This window comes from Stereum hirsutum, assembly GCF_000264905.1.
Source record: "Stereum hirsutum FP-91666 SS1 unplaced genomic scaffold STEHIscaffold_2, whole genome shotgun sequence".
NCBI lineage: Eukaryota > Fungi > Basidiomycota > Agaricomycetes > Russulales > Stereaceae > Stereum > Stereum hirsutum.
In genome coordinates, this window is record NW_006763132.1 from 3,013,259 (window position 1) to 3,037,432 (window position 24,174).

Sequence of the window (24,174 nt, forward strand, 5' to 3'; positions counted from 1 at the left end):
TACCTTGATAAGACCGTCCGAAGTCGGTATACTCTCGGTTTAACCTATCTCTCACTTAGCTTGAAGCTCTTCACATATTTCAGGTCGTTCTCGGAGCATATTCCAATTCTATGTGGCCCAATACTCCCTTTGTACGTTTTCCCGAATGGATGAACCTCGCCGTGTCACACTTGGCAAAATTCGCTCACACATACTACTCTCCTTGTACACAACATGTCGTCCCAGGTCGGCACCTTCGGTACCTGCCTTGACGCTTCCGTAGATTCGTCAGCCACAAGCTACGTACGTGTTGACCGTAGCATTGCTTTGCAAAATTTATCGGTGAATCTATACAATATTTCCCCCGGAGACGATTGCTTACCACTTCCACTCATCTTCCCTAGTCTACGTCACCGTCTATGGTTCATATTCCTCAAGGACTCTATTCCCACCGCTCTAAGAAAAGCCGCACTCGTTACAGCCATCCTCTCGACAACGGTTATATATCGTTCTGTCCCTCTGGTACGAGCAAAGAGGGGATCCCACTCCAAGATGCCCTGGATAGCAAGTTGCACCGTAGCATTGGAGGGCACAAAGGACGTCGTTCTACAAAATCATCCTGTCAACGTCACTCTGCACATCATGGTATGTCAGCACTTCTTCGCTTCCTGGTGTTAATGACCATAACTTGCGCGTTGCCCGCTTCGCAAACAAAGTGGCCGGGTCGCAATCCATGGAAAACTTTGATCTGCACAAAGCGCTCTAACAGAGAGAAACGCCTCCCGATCACTCGACTAGAACTTGCAAGGCGCCTTGCGAGAGCTATAAACCGATTTACCCAGGCAAGCGCCACAATAGCCTTAACATAATCACGAGTTATAATAATCATGAGGATTGACAGAATCCACCCAGTGCCGAGCTGGAAAGCTCGGATTCCACTAATAGTTCTTCCTTTGCGGTGCCCTCACCGAATGACCTCGTGTCTGATCAAATTTTTCTGAAACGGATGTATCCTGTGACGCACGGAGGATGGCAAGTCGACCTCGCAGTATTGTCTCAACAATCTAATACAACGACAGCCATTACTCCCTGATGCAACTACTCTTCGTTGAAGCTATGCCTTTTCTCTCCTTCCTACGTTCTGGTTAATGACTTCGTTGTATAGATGGTCGTTGACTATGTTATCAAATATATTCGCTTGGACTCTTCTTCCTCTCCTTCTTGTACTCTCCTATTTCATTATCGAACTTGCTTTGCGATATTGCTTTGGACTGCTTTGAGCCATTTTTTCTATGAATTCTATCCCTATTTTTGCTCTGACGTCCATGGACATCGCGCATTGCCTTGGTCTCGCTGCTATGCTTATGCTTTGAACCGTGACGAAAGATACGTGGTCGCATGATCAAACTGCTACTACGATACACTATCGCGAAGTCAGTACAGATAATCACACGAGCAGAGCAGAGTCAAACCACTCACCGCTCAACCTCAATAAGATTGTTCAGGGATCGTGTCTTGAAGCCATCCCTTCTTGTTCCTGCACCACACCTCATTCGTCGGTTTCCACTCCTTTGGTGCATCATCCAACCCTCCATACGGCACAATGATAACACCGTTATACTTCGACGAAGTGACAAACAATGTCGAGCCGCACTTGCTACAGAATCGTCGGAAGAGGGTGTTGCCACTTTCGAGTTTCTTGTCTTCGTAAGTGGTGATAATGCCGGAGGGGTTCTCCGAATAAGTTACTTGCTACGAGTGATAGAGAGATTCAATCAGGTCCGATAGCACAACTACCACTCTTGTAGGTCCAAGAGAAGTCTTACCTCCTCTCTAAAGAAGACGAAATTACCAGCAGCGGCTCCAACGATCTTCGCACAGTTGGCACAGTGGCAGACATTGAATCTGAAAGGGTCGCCCTCGATCTCATATTTCACGCTTTCGCAGAGGCAGGAGCCGTGGACAGTCATGGCAACCTCAAGAAGGAGTACTCTGAAGAGAGTGGAGATGGGAGTCGCTGCTGAGTAACCGACTACTTATACTTTCATATCAAACGGTTCGAGGAACGAGCTGAGGTAAACGGCAGACCGCTGTGAAAGTACTTTCCGACCAATTATGCACAGCGGGTAACCGTCTGTGACCGTACGGGTGAGCATCCGGAACCAAGTGGATCTTATCAGATCTTATCTCATCATCATCATCTCCACCCGCACCGTAGCTCGGCCCTCGGGTGTTCTCAGTCTCTTTGAGCAGCAATATCATTGAGATCGTGGGGTCTACCTCGAGCGGATGCAGTCAGTAGAGAGTTCTCACAGTCTAGGGATATTGCGGTTCCAGGACTGTACAAACAATAACACGACACACATTAGGCGTATTCGTGGGAATATCGACCAACGCATAGACGGATAACCATCGTTGAAAGTCAGTGGATTCATAGGTACCAAAAACCCGCATAGACCGATACCTACTCGTCCTAGCTCCAGTTAATATTTGCAGCAGATTCACTCCAGTTCCAAGCTACATGCGGCATCACTCATCCTCCATCTGGTCTAAGTTCTTCACGAAATCTGTGAAAATGCCATCATAGTTCATGAGCACAAAGCCAACCAACCACCAAGACATCCGGATCAAAAGTGAGCGGAGAGTAGGAACTCACAAGTATAGAACCTTATACCCTCGATATGCGTATCGAGCATGACACGTTCGTCTCTCGTATGTGCGTTGAGACGCGTCCCCAATTTCGCTCTATGATCGAAAAGTTATCAACACACCACGGTCAGGTCAGTGGCAGAGATCAGTGGTAAATGGAAAACGGTGGATGTTGATTAAAAAAGATACCAGGTATGAAGATGCATGATAGTCGGAGTGGACGGAAGAGAGCAGAGGAGTTCAAAAGCAAAGGAGTGTATTGAAGAAGCAACGATCAAGGCTGTCACTCACGGAGACCACCGCAATATCGACCCACTCAAATCCAGATAGTTCCTCGTATCCGTATTTCCGGTCCTATATCCGTCCATAATCATCCAAGTTCGTTCCGTTAGTTAGCCCACACACCCACCCGCGCGAGAAAAGAGGAGCGCAACAAAAGAATACAAACTTACATCAACGACGGTGCGGCGATCACATCAGCCCCAAACGCCCCCTTCACCGCACTCCCGAATGCCTCCCAGACCTTATCCAGCCCTCCAGACTTTGCTTTAGTGGCGGTGATAGGGCTCGCGTCGGACGGAGTGCTAAACATCCTGATCGTAATATTACCCTTGGCCACATCGTCCGGCGCGATGAGCACCTGCGTCCCAAATGCATCGAGCGACAGGTCGAGCGAAGACGCGAGGGGGATGAAGAAGTTGGTCAAGGCTGTTTCATGTTCGGATATGGACTGGGTGATCTGCGGTGAGTCCAAGGGTTCAGATAGTCAATTACAGAACGAGCAACAAGCGACCGTCAAGAAGGCACCCGAGTGGAAAGCAAAGGGAAGTTGGATATTCACCTCGACGCGCGAATTGATATTCAATGTCGCCCTCTCCGGCAACGCGTTCGTTTTAACGCCACCCTGCACAATCGTCCCCGCCACACTGGTCTCTAACAGAAATCGCTCGGCTGGTCCTTGCGCTGCGAACCACTGTGCAAGGAGGTCTACTCGTCCAAGGCGAAGGAGACGTTTCAGTAGGTTTGGGACCCGGTCGGATAGGCCGTGAGTTGTCAGGCTGAATGTATGTGTACAGAGATCAGAGGCACGCGTATACAGAGAGTGGAGGGAAGGAGACAATGGTAGGGGTAAACAAGCGTATATGGCAGAGAAACATGGGGAGTTGTGAAGGAGGTAGGAGTGTTATTTTGTATGGGTCATTTTAAGGACTTTGGTTTACGGAGAAAGGCTGAGAAAGGTTGACGTTGCGGACGGACGTACCATTCTAAATATTCATATATCGGATGCTCCAGCGTCAGCACCGGATGATAAATCGCAGATTCCTCGTCTTCGAGCGCTGTGATAAACCTGTATTCCAGGGGGGAAAGTGAAATGGAATCAGCTTATGCTGTGTCAGGTGGATGTCTGCTAGTTGAAGACAATGAAGGGAGATACACGTCTCAGCGCGTAGGAGAGGGAATGCATGCATCGAAGAGGAGAGGGTAGCGATGGGGGATATAAAGCCGACAACGAAAGGGTTCGTACTTCGCCATATATCCGATCGAAGTGTGTTCCGGTGGAACGCTCGAATGACCGCCTGGGCTCCGAACCTAAGAACCATATAATTCAGGTAAGTGAGTCTATTTACACCCGGTGGAAGTAACACTGCAGATACTTAGAAAGTCAAAACTCACCTCTATTTCGACGTCGGCCGCCCCCTTTTCTGCCACGGCCGGCAGTGCGAACGCCCGACCGTACAGTTCTTGCAGGCCACTGCCACCCTCGTCCAATATCGCTGCTATTCCATCCTTGCCGTACCTTTAAGTGGCCGAGCAGCCATTTCGTAGTCAGTACATATATTGTGTAAGTAAGAGTGAGACGAGATAATGTGTGATAACATGGAATTTAGTAGGAAGGGGGGGTGAAATAAGCGTACCTCCCCAGCAAAAACTTGTTGATTTGCCCAGCTCCGTAACTTCCGTTACTTTCCTCGTCCGATCCGAATGCAAGGATGATGGTGCGACGAGGTGTGAAGACCTCCGGATTGGACAGATCGAGGAGATGTTCGAAGGTAGTGAGGAGGCCGATGACGTTATTCTTACCTGTGATGAGGGTAGGTGGACGGTTACAATCGAGACGCATAGAAATCGAACGACGGGAAAAATACTCACAATCTGACGCGCCGCGTCCCCAGACCCATGTTCCGTCCTTTGCCAGCAACGTCATCGCCGTCAGGAATATTACCGAGGGCCAACGAGAATATATAAGAATTGATACCCACAAAATGAGCATCAAATGGGTTGTGTGTCCACTCCTCCCATGATCCCTCGGGAACGGGAACTACATCCATGTGAGCGGTTAACATTGTAGGCTTGAGGGAAGGGTCGGAGCCGGGAAGAATATAAACAAGGGCATAGTTGTTGATCTTAATGAGTTCAAAGCGAGAATACCTATGTTTTCGTGTAAATAGTCAATTGAGAGGACGAAGGAAGAGGTTGCTTACACGAGAGGGAAAGTGTCATTTAGATATTGGTGAAAGTCCAGGAAGGGGAGCCAGCGTTCGTCCTGTGACTCTGTATAGCAAGATGGGAGCGCATAAGACCCAAATTGAACTTTATCTATATCTTGAAATAAACTCACCGTCTTGCGGATCACCCATATCGTCGAACACCTGGGCTACCCGTACACAAATCGTGCCACCAAGGACTCAATACGGCTAGTCTATCCTTAAAAGAACACGAAAGAGACGGACTTTGAATCCTGACAGCGCCTTGCAACCTTTCCAGTGCCACCTTCCTGAACCTATCTGTATCGTAAACCTCCGTCGTAGGATCGTGCGGCGGAACTGGAGCCTGAGGACATGTCCCGCTGGTCAAGTCGACAGTCTGCACACTTCCGAACCAAGGCAGTGCGTAGCCAGTGTACGCAGAGAAATGAAGGCAGATAAAAATTATGAACAGCAGCAGGAGGGGACGAAGGATGACATTGGGGCTAAATCGATTGGAATCCCGAGACTGAGGCGTTTCCGACGATTCTGCAGCACTCATGACGGGCAGCGGTAGAGCAAATGCGGCTTTGTCGTTGTCGCGGGCGCGCTCTCTGGCCTTGTCGTCGACAGACATGGCGAAAAAAAGATAGAAGCAAATGGAGTAGTCAAGACATGATAAGTATTTCGTCTCGCCATCGCCCAAGATTCGTTGAAGAAGAACGGAAGAGCGAATGGAGGATGGCCATGATTGTCGGGCGCATCACTTCCGATTCCGAGGCCCTTGAGATTCAACAAGCACAAATAAACACTATTTCCTTGGCGTCACCAACGAGCCCTTCTACGCCACATAAATAAACAAGCCCAAACAAGAGCTCTTACTTACCAACTGCGAGACGCTTCTCCTCTTCACCTTCGACCAAATCCATAATCTGAAAATCACTTGTCTGACACTAAACAACTCCCAAAGCCGCTCAACGTCGTTTGCATACAGTATGTCGAAAGGTAAGCCGCAACATGCTCGATGGGCCGGCCCTTGGTTTTCGTCGTTTCCCTTCTCTATCAAATCTAATCGTACTCTCCTTGTCAGTGATTGCGGTGTCCGGATCCTTGTGTGTTATAGGTGTAACAGCCATCGCATACGGCCCCTGGCTTCGCTATAAGCTGAGGCAGATACAGCCAAGGCCCCCCACTCCTATTTTTCGTCTCCCGCCAGAGATACTCGGCTGTATCTTTCAATATGTCCCTACCCATTGGGACCTCCCCGATGAGTATATAAACCGACTGCGCGCACGCCGCAGACGTCTTCGAGGCAGTAAACTTGCCACCCGTTTCTTCGTCCTAAGTCAGGTCTGTACAAAGTGGCGCGATACTGCAATCGCAACCCCAGAGCTTTGGAAGGACATCCTTAAGATCCCAGTGTCCGCCGAAAGAAGGCTCTATGGTTCTGTAACCTTCATGCTAGTACTATACGGCACCATAGAACCGGATGTATACCTCAACTTTCATCCCTCGTACGACCAGTACACGCCAGCCACCATCGCCCTGGTCGAGCGCTGCATTTCCATGATACCCACTCTGAAGAGTTTCGAACTGCATGGTTACGGATCATTCTTTCTGCTCGATCGCCCGCAGTCTCCCGCTCCTGAGCTACAAAGGCTCAATCTTGCGGGCTCACAGCACGCTCCCATCCGCACGATATCGAACAAGTTATTCAATGGACATGCCCCAGAATTACGAGAACTCCGGCTCAGCTTCATGACCATCGATCTCTCCTCGCCTCTCCTTTCCCGACTCGAGGTGTTCGAGATATCCTCTTCGGACAGCTCTACTCCGCCTACACAACCTCTAGACCGTTGGCTCTTCGCCTTCAGCAATATGCCTCGACTGAGAAAAGTGTATCTTCACCATGTCATCAAACCAACACCTCGAGATGCCGATGACCACCTGTTCATCAATGCCCACCTTCCTGATCTGTCCAGGATGACCGTCGTATTTCCCTCCAGTCGAGAGGCGCACGATGGTAAACGAATAAGAGAACACATTATCGCCCCTCCGAGTGCAGACATCGATATATTCGCACCGATGTATCATGAACGCGTATAATCTGGTTAACCAGATCAGGGAATGAACAGGACCAGGCGACCAAATACACAGACCCGCAAGGGTCCCATTATATTCCGACGCCTCCTGTGACCTACGGTGCGAGGACACAGCGGTTGTCTACCCCAATAGAGTTTTCAGAAACGGGACAAAGACGGGATGAAGTGTTCGTACATACCAATGTCCACGATGTATAGTCTCATGCTTACCTATTCACTCGTCTATGCTACATATGTGAGTTTCTGCACCTTTCCGGCAAGGTTGACTCCCCAGAGCACGATTTTGAGCCGTAAGATTCGTCGTGTCGAGTCCAATAGTACTGGCGTGACGGCCGCTGAGAAAACAAACATAGCCCGAGAGTAGTAGAGGTAGATGTAGTTACATGGATTGCTTGTTACGGCTACTGTCTCTTCCTAGCAATCACACTTTGGTAGGTTGACAGACGATCAGTATGGTGGCGGTGTGGAACAAGTTCGGGACCGGAAGAACGTGGGGTAGAGTGAAAATCTGGAGTAAAGTGGATGACGTCGCCAACGAATCATAAGCGAGTCGGCACCGCGATGATCGACGACATCGACGACCGAACGCCTACCGACTTCACCCAACAGAAACTCTCGAGAATGTCGACGATAAATTTTGCAGTCGCAGAGAAGATGGGTGTCGAACATGCCTGTTTGGGTGAGCTCTGCTCTGAAGGACTGGAACGCGTCGAGGCAACGGCCGAGGGGGACACCGCCACCAAGTTCCACATGCAGAGCCCTCCAACTCCACCACGAATCCATCCATTATCCACGACCTCTGACGACTTTTTATACCCACGCTATCACTGTTCTTTCTCTCTTTCATTACAAACTACTATCTGCAGCCATATCTCGACGACTTCGACGACTTCGAACGACTGAGTCGGCTGCAACAACACTAAAAGCTCGAGCAGGCAATGGTGCGAAGTCGAAGTCCTGGACGTCATCTTGGCACCCTTCTCTTGCTATCCTCATATCTCTGGGAGCGCGGTCGGACGAGTTATACGGCAGTATCTAGGTGCGCGTCAATACTTGTCAAAATGACAATGAGGCTCACTAGTTTTACTTTTGGTCGGAAGATGGGGTCAAGCTGTTGCAGGTGTGTCACTGTTCCTTCGTTCGCTTTGAATTCGTATTTGCTTGCGCGCTCCAAAGCATGGGCGTGAAATGCAGGTGGCATGTTGATACATGCCATTATATTCCTCGGCCCCCGAGAGTACCCCTTCCTTATGGTGGTAGAATCCTCTCCGGAACCTTTCCCCTATCTGTACGAGAGAGGTTTGACCAACTGGCATGGCGTTCGTTCGCCGCTCCGAACCTCTGTACCTCATGGAATGGGTCCTAACTGACATCGAGGCTTTCACTTGCCCATGCCTCTTTGCGTGCCATGACCTTGTCGGCAGCTCTCATGGCTTTCAACTTGTATGGACCAAAGTGTGGCCCACATATCTATCTCAGTGCCACATGATCCTCGGAATGCGAATCTCCGTGTTTAGGATCAGATTGTGTCGTTCAAAGAAGCTCACTTTCTTCCCTTTAGTCGTAAATGATGCATTCTTTGTTTATGGCGGACACACCGATCCCTACGATCAATACTCCTACACTTCCGCTCCCTGGTCTAACGACATCCTATACCTCTCCCTCTCCTCGACTTCTTTCGACCCAAACTCACCACCATGGGAATACGTTGGTGGCTCATCCAATACCTCCTTACCACAAGGTCCCGCCCTCTCCTGGCACACCCTCTCCGCCTTCACCATCTCCTCCAGCCTCGTCTTCGGCGGCAACACCGGCCCCAACTCCGACCAAGTCCTCCTTTCCCAATCCGATTCCGCTCTTCTCCTCAACACATACGACCGTCTCACGCCGAGCTGGACGGACGAATCGAACGGATGGGCAAACGAGCCTCAACGCCGGATGCGACATTCTGCGAGCTCGACGGGGGGTAAGATCTATATCGTGGGTGGCGAGAAGGCGGATGGGTCGATGACTGGGTTCGGGGACCATTATGTGTTCGATCCGAATGGACCTCAGTTCACGCAACTTCCGACGACGAATGGTCCCCCGGATATCTATGGACATGCGTCGATCGTGCTCCAGGACGGCCGACTGCTCGTTTTTGGAGGATACAGCCAGAGTGAGGGGAGGCTTGTGCCATTCAGTACCGTTTGGGCTCTGGACACGACGCAGTCAAGCTATGAGTGGGAACTTGTTGAGATCGATACGTCTAGCTTGCCGGGTGCGAGGATGTCGTTTGCGGCGACTTTGCTCCCGGACGGTAGGATCGTGATTCAGGGCGGATGCGATTCGGCCTTTCAGAATAACTATAGTGACGGTTGGATACTCGATACGTCCTCAAGTCCGATGGTTTGGAGCTCGGTGGGCGCGTTATCTGAGCTGGGAGGCAGACGAGACCATTTTGCGATCACGGCGGGGGACCAGGTCATTTTCGGCTTTGGTGCGTCTTCACGCCTCCTTCGCTCCTTCTCTCTCTCTCTCGTCCCCTTTCTCGTGGTTCTGACCTTCTATTGACACTTCCTATTTTTAAACTTTAAACTATAGGTTACGCAGCGAACGGACCCGCAGACTCGGATCTCCATATCTGGAACCCCGATTCTGGGGCCTGGCAGCCGACTTATACTCCCGTGACGTCCGTCCCAACACAGACGCTTCCTTCGCCCACGCAGACAGGTGGATCTGGTGCGACGACGACCGGTGGATCGGGATCGCAGACGACGGGTACGGGCGGGAGTGGTGGTGGGGGAAATACCTCTGGTGCCGCGGGGTCGACTGGAGCTGGGGCTGGGACTGGGACTGGGACGTCGGGTGCTGCTGGGTCGACTGGGACTGGAACTGGAACGGCAGGCGGGGGAGGAGGAGGTGGCTCAGCGACGGGATCGAATGGAGTCGTGCCTACTAGCACGAGCACGGGTGGCGGTGGCGGTGGCGGTGGGAACGGGAACGGAAATGGTGGAGATCCAGCAAGTTCATCTTCCCGCACACGACACACAACAGCCATAGTCATCGGCACCGTCTTTGGAATCATCGGTCTCGTGCTCGGCGCTTTACTCATCTACTGGTTTCTCCGACGCCATCGTCAACGGAAGGGCCCACTTCATCTTTTCAGTCCCTTGGACAATCCCGATCGCGATGAGGAGGAAGGCGAGTCACCGCAATCGCCGCATGTTCCTTATGGGATCCCGATGGCCGGCGCGGCGGATGCGAATCGTGGGGCTGAGGCGGAGGGAGAGAAGAGGAGGTTTTCGGCGGAGAGGTTGCTTCCTGGCCCGTTGCGCGTTTTGGCGGCGGTGGGGATCGGGAGGAGGCAGGCATCGACTGGTGTGAGAAGGGAGAGGAGGGACATGTTGGCGGATGAGGACAGGAGTTTTGTGTGGAGCGAGGGGAGTCGTAGTGGGCGGAGTGGAAGGAGCGGGAGGAGTGGCAGGAGGTCGAGGATCGAGAGGGAGGGAAGTGGGGGCAGTTCGAGTTATAGAGGAAGTACGAGGAGCGCGAGCGCGAGGCTGAAGGGGACGTTCGCGGGGATGGTCAGTGGGTCTTGGGCTTCATTTAAGGCGCTTGGGCTTGGACGAGGAGGGGGCAGTGGGAAGTCGAGGGATGCGAGTGGGGCGAGTGAGTGGGATGAGAAGTATGGAGGGGAGATGTTTTCGGACGAGGTGGCGCTGATCACGGAACCGCTTCGCAATTTAGGGGAGGAAGGGGACACAGTGGAGAGGCCGAGGGGTGGATGGAGGACGTCGACTCATGAGAAGATGCCATCAGGGTCTTTTGGGCCGTATACGGATCCGTTCGCGGACCAGGACGCAGAGTTCGAGCTTTTACATGATGCTGGGTCAGAGATGGACAGTGAGGATGGAGCCAGCAGTAGCGTTGTCGTTCCTAGCGCCCTGGGGAACAGACCGCCACACCCTTCTATCCGGACTGCACTACCTCCCACAGGCGACTTCGTGCCGATGTCACCTCTCATCGAGCAAGCGTCACAAAAGAGTGGCGAGCTTGGTTCGTCCTCTGAAAACCGGCATTCGTCGTCGGTGCACCTCGATACTTCTCGTTCGTCACACGAAGCATCAAGATCTCCGAGACCTTCATCCATTTTCGACGCTAATCCTTCCTCCGCTGGCAGTCCCGTTCGTCGCTCAGATTCGTGGTGGTCCAAGCTCTCTGCGAACTCCCTTCTCAATCGGAACAGCAGCGCCAATAAAGGCGGATTCTTCGAGTTCCGTGATCCTAATCCTCCGCCACGTCTTAACCCAATCGAAGAGTCACTCTATTCCAAATCACCAGAATCGCCGACGTCGAAGTCGAACAGCAGGCAGGCATCGGGAGATACTGGTATCCCTGTTCGTCGTCAACAATCGATCTACGCAGCCTATGGCCACGGAAAATCAGTATCGTCCCTTCAGACGGCCAATTCTGAGACTATCGAACGTGCGGTGGGGTCGATGGCGATCGTCCAGCGCGACGCTACGATGGACTCGCAGTCTACACAGAGCCCGTTCGGGGATGATTTCGGAGAAGTGGCGGGACTTAGCCGGGCTGGCACTGGTACTGGTGGCTCTAGAGACAGGCTGAAGCTCGTGAGGAACGATCCGTCGCAGATCTCTGAAATCTCGAGGACGGATAGCGAACAGACTTCTGGGACGCAAGGGACGGATGAACCTCCACCACCACCCCCACTTGTTACCTCTCCACTCGACATCAACGTTCAGAACCACTCCGCGTTCGCTCGTCAGCCCTCGGCTTTCGATCATCCCTTGGCTCCGTCCGGACCAAGGCAACTATCGACCTATCAACCTAGTTCTGTAGCTGGACCGTCCTCGTCTCTCATCAACGCAGGCCCTACTTCTCCTGGAGTGAGAGATAGGGCGAGAGCGTATGAGAGACGGTTGTCACATGAGGTCCCGAAGAGCCCGCCTCCCTTGACCAATACGAAGAGGTATGAGGAGAGGGTGGGGCCGAGGCCGGTTGTGAGGTATGGGTTGGTGCCGAAGCCTGCGTTGTTTGTTGCTAATCCGGATGGGAGGAATGTGTCGACGGATACGTTGGCGGGAGGTGGGAAGTGATCTTTTCTGTCTTTCTTGTTTCTAGGCATCTGCCTCGCATACACGCGTGTATCCGTCGTCTCCTTCATCCTGCTTCACATCCACATCTAGACCTCATCTGTCTGCCCTTTTTAGCTTTGCGATCTTGTTCTGTTGACTGACCTTTACGCTGTTTGCTTGTTTCTTCTTCTTTTTTATGGTTTTATTGTTGCGGGCTATGCTTATTCGTTCTTTTCGACCGTTGACGAACTCTTCATGACACGTTCACGACTCTTGCTGTCTTTGCTTCCGCTTTATATCCCTACTATTATCCTCTTGACCCCCGAGTCCGTGACTGTGACTGTTTGACCACCTACTAGCATGATACCTTACGATCATTGTACGATCTATTCTTCCTATATTTTTTTTTTCAAATCTTGTGTGGGCTTTGGCTGTGCTGATATTGTGTATGTAGGACTCGTTACTGTACAATGCTGGACTGTTACTTGCTTACTGTGTTTACCCCTCTCTCACCCCCTACCTTCCGGTTGGCGCATTCGTTGTACACATGTAGAACTTACCGTCGACACACTCTAGATCATACTCGCAGTCTAGCTATAGCATGTATATGATCCAACAAACAATGTTTGTATAGCCAGTATGCATGCAGTAGCTTGTAGTATAGTGTCTGCCGATTGTTGTTTGCGGAAATGCTCGAGGACCGCGGCGTAGGGTCTGAGGGTTTTTGCTGAGCATCGCCTTCAGGCGCTAAAGGTGCGTCTCGTACGCTTTTCCATATCCTCTTGTCTCACTGCTTTGACTGCCTTTTCTCCTGGGTGGTTGATACGCTCTCCGGTATAACTCCTGGTCGCTTTTCACAGGCAAGTCTATTTTTGGAGAGACTTTGTCCGATGTTTAGGGTATGTTCAAATAGGTCCGCGTATGCCATGTTGTTCAACGTTCCTTTCCTTCCTCTTCCGATCTGGACCTCGTCATGCATAGGCTTTCTTTTTGAAACTCTGTGTCGATCCTTGGCAGTTTTAGGTTGGCAAAAGGTTCGACCGGTCTGGGGTACTCGCGCAGATCGTGGAATTGTACTGCGCACAACCTCGCAGATCACAGGAAGGAGACACGGCTCTGCGCCAAAATGCGTAGCAATCCGTATGAGCCCATCTTTCGTTCTATTAGTTTTATCTGATAGGCAGAGCTAACATGTCTAGGAGCTCGGAAAATCAGTGATCAATGCTATGAAGCAACACGGACCATCATGTTCGAGAGGAGGCAACCAGGTCATCTTCCTCCAAGAACTTCCGCGTATCACGCATTTCGTCGGCAGTTTATGGAAGGAAGGACGGGTCTGCACCAGCGGACCCCTAACTTCGCCAGCTTCTCTCGGCCGACTTCATCGTGCATTAACTGCAACATCATCATACCCCTCAACCTCCCAAGTCATGCGCAGCTGCGTCGAAGCTGCGCGTAGTACCAGCTTTTCGGAACAATTCCTCTCGAGCTATGCAGCGAGTTTGCTTAAATACTTAAGGGTAGGGCGTCCATGCTGCTACTTTCCGTACTCTTGTTCATCGTCGCTTGGGTTCATCTCACTATGGCACCCTCCTCGCACTCTCCGTCTTACTTTGCTCTATTGGCTACTGTGCTTCCTCTCATTGTCCGTTCCGACGCATTTCACACTCGAGATGATACTTCGACGTGCTCAGGCCTCGCTTCTGCTCTAAGCAGCAACACAACATTTACCGTCACAAATGCGACGTACTACGCTGCTAATGCGAGCATCGACACCAGTACCACCGGGGGTAGCGATACTGGAGCTGGTGGTGCTGCTACGTTCTCTGGCCTACCTGCTTTCTGTCGTTAGTATTCTTTTCCGCTTGTAGCGATTACTCTTAACCTGTCTTGACATTCATGTTGACGGAGACATAACTTCTCTTTGAATAGGTGTACAGCTCGACCTGAATACGTATAACGGTTCCAACGCAACAGCAGAGGTCTGGTTGCCAGATTCCAGCAGCTGGAGTGGTCGCTTCCTTGCTGTTGGTGGTGGCGGTCTGGAAGGCTCTAGTGAGACTCAATTTTGCACCTCCAGGGTCTAGCGTCCGGGAACAAACGAATGCTCATGACGGTCATCCTTCTAGTAAACTACCAGGCTCTCGCCTACAGTGGTCTCAACCAAAGCTTTGCGGCTGTCAGCACAAACGCCGGACACGATTCATCAGAGGACATGATTTGGTGGACTTCTAATCCCGTACGTCATGCATTCGTGACCGGTTCCACATTCTGAGAACAGCTTGACTGACGTAGTCATTTCACAACGCTAGGATGCAGTCATTGATTTCGGTTGGCGTGCTATGCATACGGCCGTCGACTCTGGCAAGACGGTTGTTTCCAACTATTATGGCTCTTCGGCGAACAAATCATACTACACTGGTTGCTCTGACGGTGGAAGACAAGGGTACGCACGTCACTTCCACTGGACGATCTCGCTGTAACTGACCCGCCTCGTTCGGCAATCCAGCTTGCAGTCTTTCCAGATGTTCCCAGAGGACTTTGATGGCGTCGTTGTCGGTTCTCCAGCCGCCTGGCTGTAAGGCGTTCAACTCTGCAGCTTTCCTTCGTATTTGATGGCTAATGTCTCAACGTATACCCCTTCCCCAGGTCCCACCAGCAAGCTTGGTCCATCTGGATGACGAAGCATGTATTCCCTGTAAATGGTTCATCTTGGATTCCGAGCGACATGTGGAGCGTTATCGGCGACGAGGTCATCAAGCAATGTGACACCATTGATGGGGTATGTAGCTTCTCAACATAGTCCGTCGTATTTTTCAGTTGATTCAAGTCATCTTGCTATCCAGGTCGCCGATGGTATCATCAACGACCCTTGGCGCTGCTAGTATGTGATTTATTTCGATAGAGGTCTTTTCGGAGTACTGACAGCTGCAATGTGTCTATGTAGCTTCCGTCCTGAGACTTTGGCCTGCCGCTCCAACTCGACTGACTCATGCTTGACAAGCGATCAAATCGATGCCTTGAACAAGATCTACCACCCTTGGATCGACGTCAACCAAACCTGTACGTCGTCAGAGCTTCTCTCTCCACTGCATACACATGCAAATTATAACAACTCGTCGGATTGTAGACGTCTTCGATGGCTACTTACCTGGTGGCGAGGCCCAATATGACAGCGTCCACCTGGCCTCCACCGCCCCGGACAGCATCGGCCTCGACTTCTTTGAATACTTGGTCTACAACGATACCAACTGGGACTGGCAGACACTCACTTATGCCGATGCTGTGTTCTTTGAAGAGCTCAACCCGGGACAGATGATCGCGAACAGCCATGACCTGACGGAGTTCGCTGGCGAGTCGCATAACGGAAAGGTTCGCTTTTAAGTTTTAACGATCGACAACGCCCGGTATTTCTCTGCTGACCTTTGATATGCTTCAATCGACGTAGGTTATCCATTTCGTGGGACTCGGCGATCCCAACATTTCCCCTGGCCAATCGGTAAGTGTTAATTCTATGAGCGTGGATGGAAATGCCATTGTGGCTCTCCTAATTCATGGTCTCGGTGCGCGTGGCTGATGAATAATATTGTAGTTACACTACTACCGTCAAGTCGAGCAATACATGAACTTAAACTCCGACCTCGATATCGATGACTATTATCGCTTCTTCCCTGTTCCCGGAATGGCTCACTGCAGGTGATTTTCTCCTCTCCATCCTCGGTCGCGCTTCTCCTACTCTATGATGCAGAATCACTAACGAGAGTATCATGTCACTTCCAGCGGTGGTATCGGTGCCAATGCATTCGGGGCTGCAGACACTAGCTCTGCCACTCCCCCCCTCGCTTTCGACGCAGACCACAGCGCCTTGCTCGCCATGGTGCAGTGGGTTGAGGAAGGTATCGCGCCGTCAAAGATAATCGCCACCAAATACGTTGACGATGACTCCTCGAACGGTGTCAACTTCACGAGACCTATATGTATGTACCCGCAAGAGATCACATACACTGGAAACGGGAGCATTTGGAACGCCACCAACTTTGATTGTGAGTGAAGGAGATCGTGTTGTTTAGCAGTCATTGGTGTCGGCGCTCTCTTTGTGTATACCCGTTATAGCAGTCTAATATGTCACAATCATGTCTCTGCCTCTTCGTTCTTTCGTTACTGACCATGGATGGGAAGGATCCCCGGAGTCTATACTGTCACGGAAACCTGTTGTTGGCTATTAGTCTGAATTCTGAAGCTCACTCGCCCTACATATATTACAAAATGAAATCGCCAATGATCGACGGCACTGGTTACCAAGGCCCGCTTCGCACAGATCTGTTAAGAGAAAAATACAAATGATATTCTCACGATAAATCGAGACTATTCTGAGTCAACGCAGGCCACATATGTACATAACATCGAAAATATCTCCGGGTATTCATCTAGGTGGTCGCAATATCGCCGGTTGAGTGTACTGGTTGTGGTGAGTGGTACAACGAAAGTAAAAGTACAAAAGGCGACACGAATCATAACGCGACGAAAACAGCTAGTATTGGAAATCCATGCCTGAGTTACCTGTGGTGGCAATCAGGTGAGTGTCTCTATACTCCCTTCCTTCCGACATATCCTCGTCCCGGGCTTCATCCATCACTTTAAGAGCGGTGCTGGGGAATGGTCCTGGTCTGTCGCCGATGGGTTCGGTCAAGAATTTGACCAGGTCACAGACACAAGTGATGCAATTGCCGCCAATAGCAACCTTCGGCGACCACCGTTTACCCACCTCTGCAAGCGATTCGCGCTCTGCACCGGTCAAAGATGCAAGTACCCTCAGCTTCCATTGCTTTTGCGGTCAAATATCTGATAAGTCATAACACATTTACATCGTCGAAAGGCAGCATAAGCTCACCTTTGCTGTGTGACTATCGCGTGGCTTGAAAGAGAACCTGTATTTGAATTCCCTCGGATTGGTTGATGGATTGCGTACTTCCATAATCTTGAAGCCGATGTGTTCAGTAGAGGCTGATAGCGCGGTCGTTTCAGGCGCATAGGCGTGCCATACGATAGACCAGTGAAGGGCGCCATTGAAACGATAGACAGCGAGGTAGATAGGGAGTTTCTCCTCGATACGGGCATCTTTCGCGGTAACTTGACGCAGAGTGGTATCATCGACGGCGGGGTTCCAGAACATAATGGATTGGGCCATGGTCAACGGCTTCAAGAAGAGTATAGGCTATACATTTTACAAAGTACATATTAGCAATTCTGACCGAGACCCCAATGTCACTTATGGAAAGACACTTACTGATGATAGGTGTAGTACACTTGGAGGTACCTTCAATGCGGAGTGAGGGAGAGAATCAAGTGCGGGTGAGGAAAGCTGACCACAACGAACCCACTACTTATATACCGTGTGTTCCGAGTATTATGCTTCGGTCAGCACAATAGACTTCGCGTATCAAACACTTGTACACGCCACTGACTCGACGAGGCGTTCTGTATTGTACCTATATTCAGCACAACAGGCAATCAGCAGCTTGTTATGCCTCAGTCAGCACAGTAAACTTCGCGTGTCGAACAAGGCTTGTACACGCCACTGACCCCACGAGGCGTTCTGTATCGTACCTACATCGAGTACAACAGGCAATCAGCAGCTTGTTATGCCTCAGTCAGAACAATAAACTTCGCGTGTCAAACACTGTTGTACCCAATAACTTACTTTCCTTCCTTCAAGCCGAGTCGTACACGCCATTGACACTGTACTAAGTATACCTACATTTAGCAAGACGATCAGAAGCCCCGTAGTCTGAACTTCTGTGGGCTACGATACTCGTACGACGAACCGTACACGACCTGAACGACTGGAGTGGCACTGCTAACCTGAACATCATCTAGAGTTATTGAGCTAGTGCTGCATGCAAGTGCTGGGCTCCGGAACCCAAACCGACGGACGGAATCGCTGCCACAGATTTGCAATAATAAGGAAGTACTAGTGGGCCCAGTAGAAAGATGTCAGTCGCTAGGTTCAAGAGTATGTATCCCCATTTGAAAAGATGCCTTTGTGACCAACAAGTCCGAAGCCGTCTATTGTACACTTTTCGGGACGCCCCGAAACAATAGAATGGCCGCTGGTAATAGGGTAGGTTGTGGGGGCGTGAGAAAAAGTGACTCCCGCGTGGAAGGATATTTAAACGCTTCCTTGTTTGTTGTCGTCACTCGAGATCATCATACAAGTATACCGCGTTCTCCTTCTCATCTATCGTCCATCAGTCTGCAGATCCAAGGCCACTCTAATTTGCTGCCATATTATCTGTCAACCAGTAGGTTTCATGTTGCGCTGTGTCACGTTATCGGAGCTGGCGCCTACATCATCTCAACTTTTCTATCTTTCGTAGTGACTGCATCTCCGCAAACAATTGACATTCATGATCTTACCTCGATCAAGAATGCAATCGCTACCGGCATAAATCTAGTAGCGCCTGACTCACAATCTCCTGCACGAGTCAGAGAGCTTCCAGGAGGGCTTGTCGTTAAATTTGGGTCGACCGTGTGGAGGTCAGAGTTCCTGGCACTCCATCTCGTACGAAAACATACGACTATACCAACTCCCGTCCCTCTTTCATATCTCTCCGAGGAGGAAGACAAACACGTCATACCAAACCGACCCCGGAGGGGCTACATTGTCATGACGAAGTTGCCTGGAGTCAGGATGATCGACGTGCTTGCTGACCTCGACGATGGGTCTTGTGTCCATCTCTCGGAGCAGCTGGGTCAGTATTTGGGTCAGCTGCGCACGCTGGACTCTATGGGACGTTGGGAGATGGTTGGGAAGAAGGGTCGTTATCATCAAGGCTATTTCAAGCTCTTGCCGTGGTCACTTGAGCGGCAGACCCAGCCCAACCCTTGCAGCGCTACTTGCGCCCTTGACTTCCTTGACTACTTCTTCAAGGCCTGTCCGTCACCTATCGTGCCAGACGGGGTGAGAAAGCGCGCCCTCGATGCGTTCGACCTTAATCGCCCTTCTTCCTTCACTCATGGTGATCTCCTACCGGAGAACATCATGGTCGACATGAGCGTAGCTGGACGTCCTCGGATTACGGGGATCTTCGATTGGGAGCTTGCAGGGTGGTATCCATACTTTTGGGATTATTTTAGAGCGGCCAGTCGAAGGTTACCCTATAAAGCAGGGCAGTGGTCGAATTGGGTAAAGATATTTTCGCCTTGCATCGAGTCTCATGTAGAAGAGAACAATGCATTCGGCACACTTTTGTACTGGACTTATGATGGCGTGTTCGAGATGCCTTGGACTACTAAGTGAGTCGCGCTATTTCTCATCACAACTGTTGTGACCCCCTGTCTGACGCGCTCTCCTCTTCGTGCAGATGCGATTGTTGCGACTAGGCGGCTGCAGATTACCTATAATATGGTCCCCTCTTTGTTGCGCTCACCACGTATGTATGTCAACGACGAAGAATTGAATCATCTACGAGGTTTGTGTTCAGCGCTATATTTTCGATTTTCACAGAAGACTTCAATGGGTAATTGGAGACCGCGGACACGATCAGTCAAGTGAACCGGAAGTGTTTGTTATGTATGCCTCTTCCTCGTCTTGTCCACCGACGGTAAGCCTTGCGAGCGCGCCTGAGACGGAGCAGGACGGAGCTCATCTTACCCAAATCTGTCCTGAATGTTACAGAGTCGTCGGAAGCACCTCGCTCTCGGGCCTCAAATTTATCTAGCCTGCTCCAATGTCATCGTCCGTTCCCTACTGAGAACTATCGTTCATGATTATTGGTTATCTCTGTCTCCCGGAGCATAGGCGACTTGTGCTACCGTCTAATCTAAGTGCTGCGCGAACTTCGTATATCCCGACTCGATCAGCACAACAGGCTTTCGCATGTCAGACACTCATCATACCCGCCACTGACACGAGGCTTTGTCAATTGTACCCTCATATGGTAAGTACTTACCAATCAACAGAGAAGAGTCAGAAGACAAGCCCTGGACGTTTGACATCCTGCGACACCGCGGCACCCGATTCGTAGGGTGAATCAGCGAAGCCGTTCTTGTGAGGCATAGTTAGACGCAAAGGCCAATTAGTACTCAAAATATATCGAGATCACTAGGGCTCGCATGAGCTGGATGTCCTTTACTGTAATATTATGTGCTCTGCAGAATCCTCTACGACACAAGGGAGACTCGGAGTGCGAGCAGATCCGACCCTGGCAGATTTCGTGTCCCGTGGGCCACGTTCCTGCCGGGGACATTTCACCCTCACCCTGCGCCGACATACAATAAGCAGAAACCCAGTGCATTCCACTTCACGAAACCATAAGTACAAAAACCCCATAAACTTCGTGTATCAAACACGTTTACACGCCACTGGAACAAGGGGTTCTGTGTTGTAGCTACATTGAGCATAACAATCAACTTATCAGCAGCCTGTATGCCTTAGTCGGATGAACTTCGCGTGTTAAACACTTGTACGCGCCACCGATACTCGGAGGCGCCCTGTATTGTAGCTGCATTCAGCAAAACAGGCGATCAGCAGCCTGTTATGCCTCAGTCAGCACAATAAAGTTCGCGTGCCAAACACTTTTCCACCTTAACAAACCTTTCTTCCTTGTACACGCCACTGGCGACACGAGGCGTTTCGTATTGTACCTACATTTAGCAAAACATCTCCAGAAGCCCCTAGCTCTGCGACACCTGTGCGATCTGAGTCGGACACATAGCATAGACTGAAATGACCTCAACGAGAGCGATACTGGGTGACTTTCCGTAGCAATCTAGGCCTCTAGAATTTGTGAGACCCTCTACAGAAAGTCACCCACTACTAACATGCCAGAGTCATTAAGCTACTAGTGAGTACTAGTGCTCAGAAACCCAGAGTAAGTAGTAGGGAACGGCGGATGAAATCGCTGCCACGTACTTGCAATAATACAAAAGTGGTGAGACGCAAGGCCCTGTAAGTATGCTAATTGCCAAGAGTACGCCCATTTGAAGCGACAACAGCCTGCAATTGACCATGCGGCATCATCTACTTTTGTGACCAACAAGTTCGAAGCCGTCTATTGTGTACTTTCCGGGACTGGCCCCGAAACAATAGAATGGCGTAAGCAGTGGGGGCGTGAGAAAAATTGACTCCGGCCTGGAACTTGAAGGATATTTAAGCGCTTCCTTGTTTGCTGTCGTCACTCGAAATCAGCAGACAGGTACTATCCCGTGTTCTCCTTCTCTCGTCTGTCGTCCGTCAAATTGCAGATTCAAGAGCACTCTATTCTGCGGCCATATCATCTGTCAATCAGTAGGTTTCATGTTGCAGCGTGTCTCTCCCGTTATTAGAGCTGGCGCCTACATCATCTCAACTTTTGCATTTTTCGCAGTGACCGCGATTCGCCCATCAATCGATATTCATAACCTTACCTCCATCAAAGAGTCAATCGCTGCTGGCATTAATCTAGTAGCGCCTGACTCTCAATCCCCTGCACAAGTTAGAGAGCTTCCAGGAGGGCTTGTCGTCAAATATGGATGGACCGTATGGAGGTCAGAGTTTCTGGCGATGGAACTCGTACGAAAGTATACGACTATACCGACTCCCGTCCCTCTTTCCTACCTCTCCGAGGAGGAAGACAAATACGTCAAACCAAACCGACCCCGGATGGGCTACATTGTCATGACGAAGTTGCCCGGAGTCAGGATGATCGACGTCCTTGCTGACCTCGACGAAGAATCTTGTGTTCACCTGTCAAAACAATTGAGTCAGTATTTGGGTCAGCTGCGCACGCTGGACTCGATGGGAGGTTGGGAGATGGTCGGGAAGAAGGGTCGTTATCATCAAGGCTTCTTTACGCGCTTACCATGGTCACTTCAGCAGGAAATGAGGGCCAACCCATGCAGCGCTACCTGCGCTTATGACTTCCTCGATTACTTCATCAAAGCCAGTCCACCAGCTATCGTATCAGACGAGAAGATAAAGCGCGTCCTCGACGCGTTCGACCTTAAACACCCTTCTTCCTTCACTCATGGTGATCTCCTCCCGGAAAATATCATGGTCGACATTAGCGTGGCTGGACGTCCGCGGATAACGGGGATATTTGACTGGGAGCTTGCAGGGTGGTATCCATATTTTTGGGATTATTCTAGAGCGTCCAGTCGGTTGTGGCAATACGAAGGAGAACAGTGGCCGAACTGGGTGAAGATATTTTCTCCCTGTATCGAGTCTCATATAAACGAGGCCAAGGCATTTGACATGCTTTTATATTGGAATTATGACGGCAAGTTCGAGTTGTCATTGAACTCAGAGCCTTGAGAGCAAATATTGTAGATAATTCAATTCTCCGCGGTTGAGATACACACATGGCGAACGAAACAAAGAGGGGTGACATTTCTGGGTAGTCACCTTGCTTGCAAGGTCTCTGGACACCCACAAATCGTGGGAAGAACAACGCAGCATCAACCGGCGTTCCCCGGTACTCCCGGCGTATGCCGTCCACTGAGAATAAACCAATCTCGTCGTGCGTTCTCGCTTCGAACCTCAACGACGTTGGTATTCCGGTACTTACTGCTATTGCAATGTCGCCAAACTCCAGCTAGACCTGGGCAACGCACTTCCACAATTTCTGGGCAATACAACGTGCCCAGCCTGCCATCCTCCGCCATCTACTCTGCGCAGTGTCCCTTCAGCAAGAGTTTGTTTTCGAAAGCCCGAAGCAGTCGAACAGTCGATCTCCCTGAACTTCGCGACAATATCCATTAAGATCGAACAGGTTCAACTCTCTTCTCGGAGGCGAGGCAATGTCACTCAGTGCAGCCGGGAGTCCTTGTGCCCGGAAATCTGTGAAGCCGTACACAGCTGTCATGGGGACTCGGAATTGATGTTGCTTGACGGTGCAATCTACTGTGGCCCCTCGCTGTGTTTGGACTCTCATCTTCGGTCTTTGCTTCTATGACATTGCGTGGCAAACCTTCTAGCTGTGTGGCGTGTGTGCGGTCTAGTTCGCCAAGGATGCATGTTGGCATGTAATGAAGCACGATCGTTGACTCGTCTCCATCATGATTTTTTTTGGTTGAACTCAGCGTCGAGCAATCGCCAAAGGCAACCCTCTTCCGCCTCATCGTCGGTGGGCGGGGAATCTCACCCCGCAGTCCAAAATGGCAAAAACCCTGGGGAAATGCATTACGCACGAACGACTAGATGTCGAACAGTGTAGGGCTATCACCCGTCCGGTCTCGGTAAACGAGGCCTCCTTGGTGGTATACCTACTAAAACCCCAGCCTGCCAGAGCCAGTTCTCTGGCAGGTTTTTTTCGTTGAAGAGAGTCCCGTTCCAGGTTTTGAGCACGAGATCTGGTCTTGTAGCTTTTGGTCCGAATTTCCGCTTGTTGCACGCGCTTCGGTCCAAGGAGAGCCTTTGGTTTATAGTGAAAACCCACTTATTGTGTATCTCGTTGTGAGACGGGTATTTATTTGGGTCGTCTTCGTGTTGTATGCGGCGTACACAGCGCAGCTTCCATATGAGGTGAGCTGACTCCGAGATCAGGATGCGCCACAGGCGGTTCGCACCAGACAATCTCTTTCCGCCTTCCGTTTTGAATCCACTCACTCCACATCCCAGAATCGTTCCGTAGCCAAAGTCGTTCGGCCACTGCATGCCTTTACCTTCCCAGAGCCTCCTGGCCAGGCTCCAGATCAGGATTCATCCCCTCGCTGAACATTCGGTAAGTATGTGCTTAATTGTTTCGTCAGTGTCGTTACAGCACGGGCATTTCCCCCGGTGCTCGTAGTTTGTGATGTTTGACCAGTAGGTCCCGCACTTGAAGCCGACGTGCAGTACTCTCCATATGAACGTCCGGTACGTTCTGGAGAAATCTCTGTGGCGTATGGAATTCCATAGCTGTGCATCCGTAAGTGTTC

At 50.7% G+C, this 24,174-nt stretch overlaps 10 protein-coding genes across 10 annotated transcripts; 6 read left to right on the top strand and 4 right to left on the bottom strand.

Annotated features, from left to right (window-relative positions):
* Positions 1-1,292: 1,292 nt before the first annotated feature.
* On the bottom strand, positions 1,293-2,054 carry STEHIDRAFT_144745 (uncharacterized protein). Its single transcript, XM_007300131.1, has 3 exons — positions 1,806-2,054; positions 1,459-1,731; positions 1,293-1,402 (listed from the first exon to the last, which is right to left on the bottom strand). The coding sequence occupies exons 1-2, from the start codon at positions 1,947-1,949 to the stop codon at positions 1,468-1,470; spliced, it is 408 nt and encodes a 135-aa protein (XP_007300193.1). The 5' UTR covers positions 1,950-2,054; the 3' UTR covers positions 1,293-1,402; positions 1,459-1,467.
* A 454-nt stretch (positions 2,055-2,508) lies between these two features.
* Positions 2,509-5,730, bottom strand: STEHIDRAFT_108027 (carboxypeptidase S; the record flags this gene model as incomplete). Its single annotated transcript, XM_007300132.1, has 14 exons — positions 2,509-2,546; positions 2,636-2,724; positions 2,920-2,982; positions 3,081-3,367; positions 3,470-3,686; positions 3,890-3,976; positions 4,154-4,218; positions 4,303-4,426; positions 4,545-4,710; positions 4,780-4,816; positions 4,890-5,058; positions 5,112-5,181; positions 5,249-5,314; positions 5,361-5,730. The coding sequence occupies 14 exons, from the start codon at positions 5,728-5,730 to the stop codon at positions 2,509-2,511; spliced, it is 1,848 nt and encodes a 615-aa protein (XP_007300194.1).
* Positions 5,731-6,312: 582 nt separating this feature from the next.
* STEHIDRAFT_165779 (uncharacterized protein) lies at positions 6,313-7,199 on the top strand (the record flags this gene model as incomplete). Its single annotated transcript, XM_007300133.1, has 1 exon — positions 6,313-7,199. The coding sequence occupies exon 1, from the start codon at positions 6,552-6,554 to the stop codon at positions 7,197-7,199; it is 648 nt and encodes a 215-aa protein (XP_007300195.1). The 5' UTR covers positions 6,313-6,551.
* Positions 7,200-7,385: 186 nt separating this feature from the next.
* STEHIDRAFT_128352 (uncharacterized protein) lies at positions 7,386-7,559 on the top strand (the record flags this gene model as incomplete). Its single annotated transcript, XM_007300134.1, has 1 exon — positions 7,386-7,559. The coding sequence occupies one exon, from the start codon at positions 7,386-7,388 to the stop codon at positions 7,557-7,559; it is 174 nt and encodes a 57-aa protein (XP_007300196.1).
* Positions 7,560-7,988: 429 nt separating this feature from the next.
* STEHIDRAFT_165780 (uncharacterized protein) lies at positions 7,989-12,787 on the top strand. The gene is made up of 4 exons (XM_007300135.1): positions 7,989-8,234; positions 8,296-8,315; positions 8,757-9,674; positions 9,779-12,787. The coding sequence occupies exons 1-4, from the start codon at positions 8,134-8,136 to the stop codon at positions 12,295-12,297; spliced, it is 3,558 nt and encodes a 1,185-aa protein (XP_007300197.1). The 5' UTR covers positions 7,989-8,133; the 3' UTR covers positions 12,298-12,787.
* Positions 12,788-14,246: 1,459 nt separating this feature from the next.
* STEHIDRAFT_73397 (feruloyl esterase-like protein) lies at positions 14,247-16,346 on the top strand. Its single transcript, XM_007299413.1, has 11 exons — positions 14,247-14,331; positions 14,406-14,515; positions 14,589-14,722; positions 14,786-14,854; positions 14,926-15,058; positions 15,123-15,160; positions 15,224-15,339; positions 15,407-15,648; positions 15,725-15,775; positions 15,869-15,972; positions 16,057-16,346. Exons 2-11 carry the CDS (start codon positions 14,492-14,494, stop codon positions 16,325-16,327), a joined length of 1,182 nt encoding a protein of 393 aa, XP_007299475.1. The 5' UTR covers positions 14,247-14,331; positions 14,406-14,491; the 3' UTR covers positions 16,328-16,346.
* Positions 16,347-16,807: 461 nt separating this feature from the next.
* STEHIDRAFT_153122 (uncharacterized protein) lies at positions 16,808-17,464 on the bottom strand (the record flags this gene model as incomplete). The annotated part of the gene is made up of 2 exons (XM_007300136.1): positions 16,808-17,101; positions 17,168-17,464. The coding sequence occupies 2 exons, from the start codon at positions 17,462-17,464 to the stop codon at positions 16,808-16,810; spliced, it is 591 nt and encodes a 196-aa protein (XP_007300198.1).
* A 1,479-nt stretch (positions 17,465-18,943) lies between these two features.
* Positions 18,944-19,800, top strand: STEHIDRAFT_153123 (uncharacterized protein; the record flags this gene model as incomplete). Its single annotated transcript, XM_007300137.1, has 3 exons — positions 18,944-19,572; positions 19,660-19,709; positions 19,784-19,800. The coding sequence occupies 3 exons, from the start codon at positions 18,944-18,946 to the stop codon at positions 19,798-19,800; spliced, it is 696 nt and encodes a 231-aa protein (XP_007300199.1).
* A 1,951-nt stretch (positions 19,801-21,751) lies between these two features.
* STEHIDRAFT_42084 (uncharacterized protein) lies at positions 21,752-22,411 on the top strand (the record flags this gene model as incomplete). Its single annotated transcript, XM_007299172.1, has 1 exon — positions 21,752-22,411. A coding segment is annotated over one exon (660 nt), but the record flags the coding sequence as incomplete, so codon positions are not given.
* A 1,065-nt stretch (positions 22,412-23,476) lies between these two features.
* STEHIDRAFT_48463 (uncharacterized protein) lies at positions 23,477-23,911 on the bottom strand (the record flags this gene model as incomplete). The annotated part of the gene is made up of 1 exon (XM_007299199.1): positions 23,477-23,911. One exon carries the CDS (start codon positions 23,909-23,911, stop codon positions 23,477-23,479), a length of 435 nt encoding a protein of 144 aa, XP_007299261.1.
* Positions 23,912-24,174: the final 263 nt, after the last annotated feature.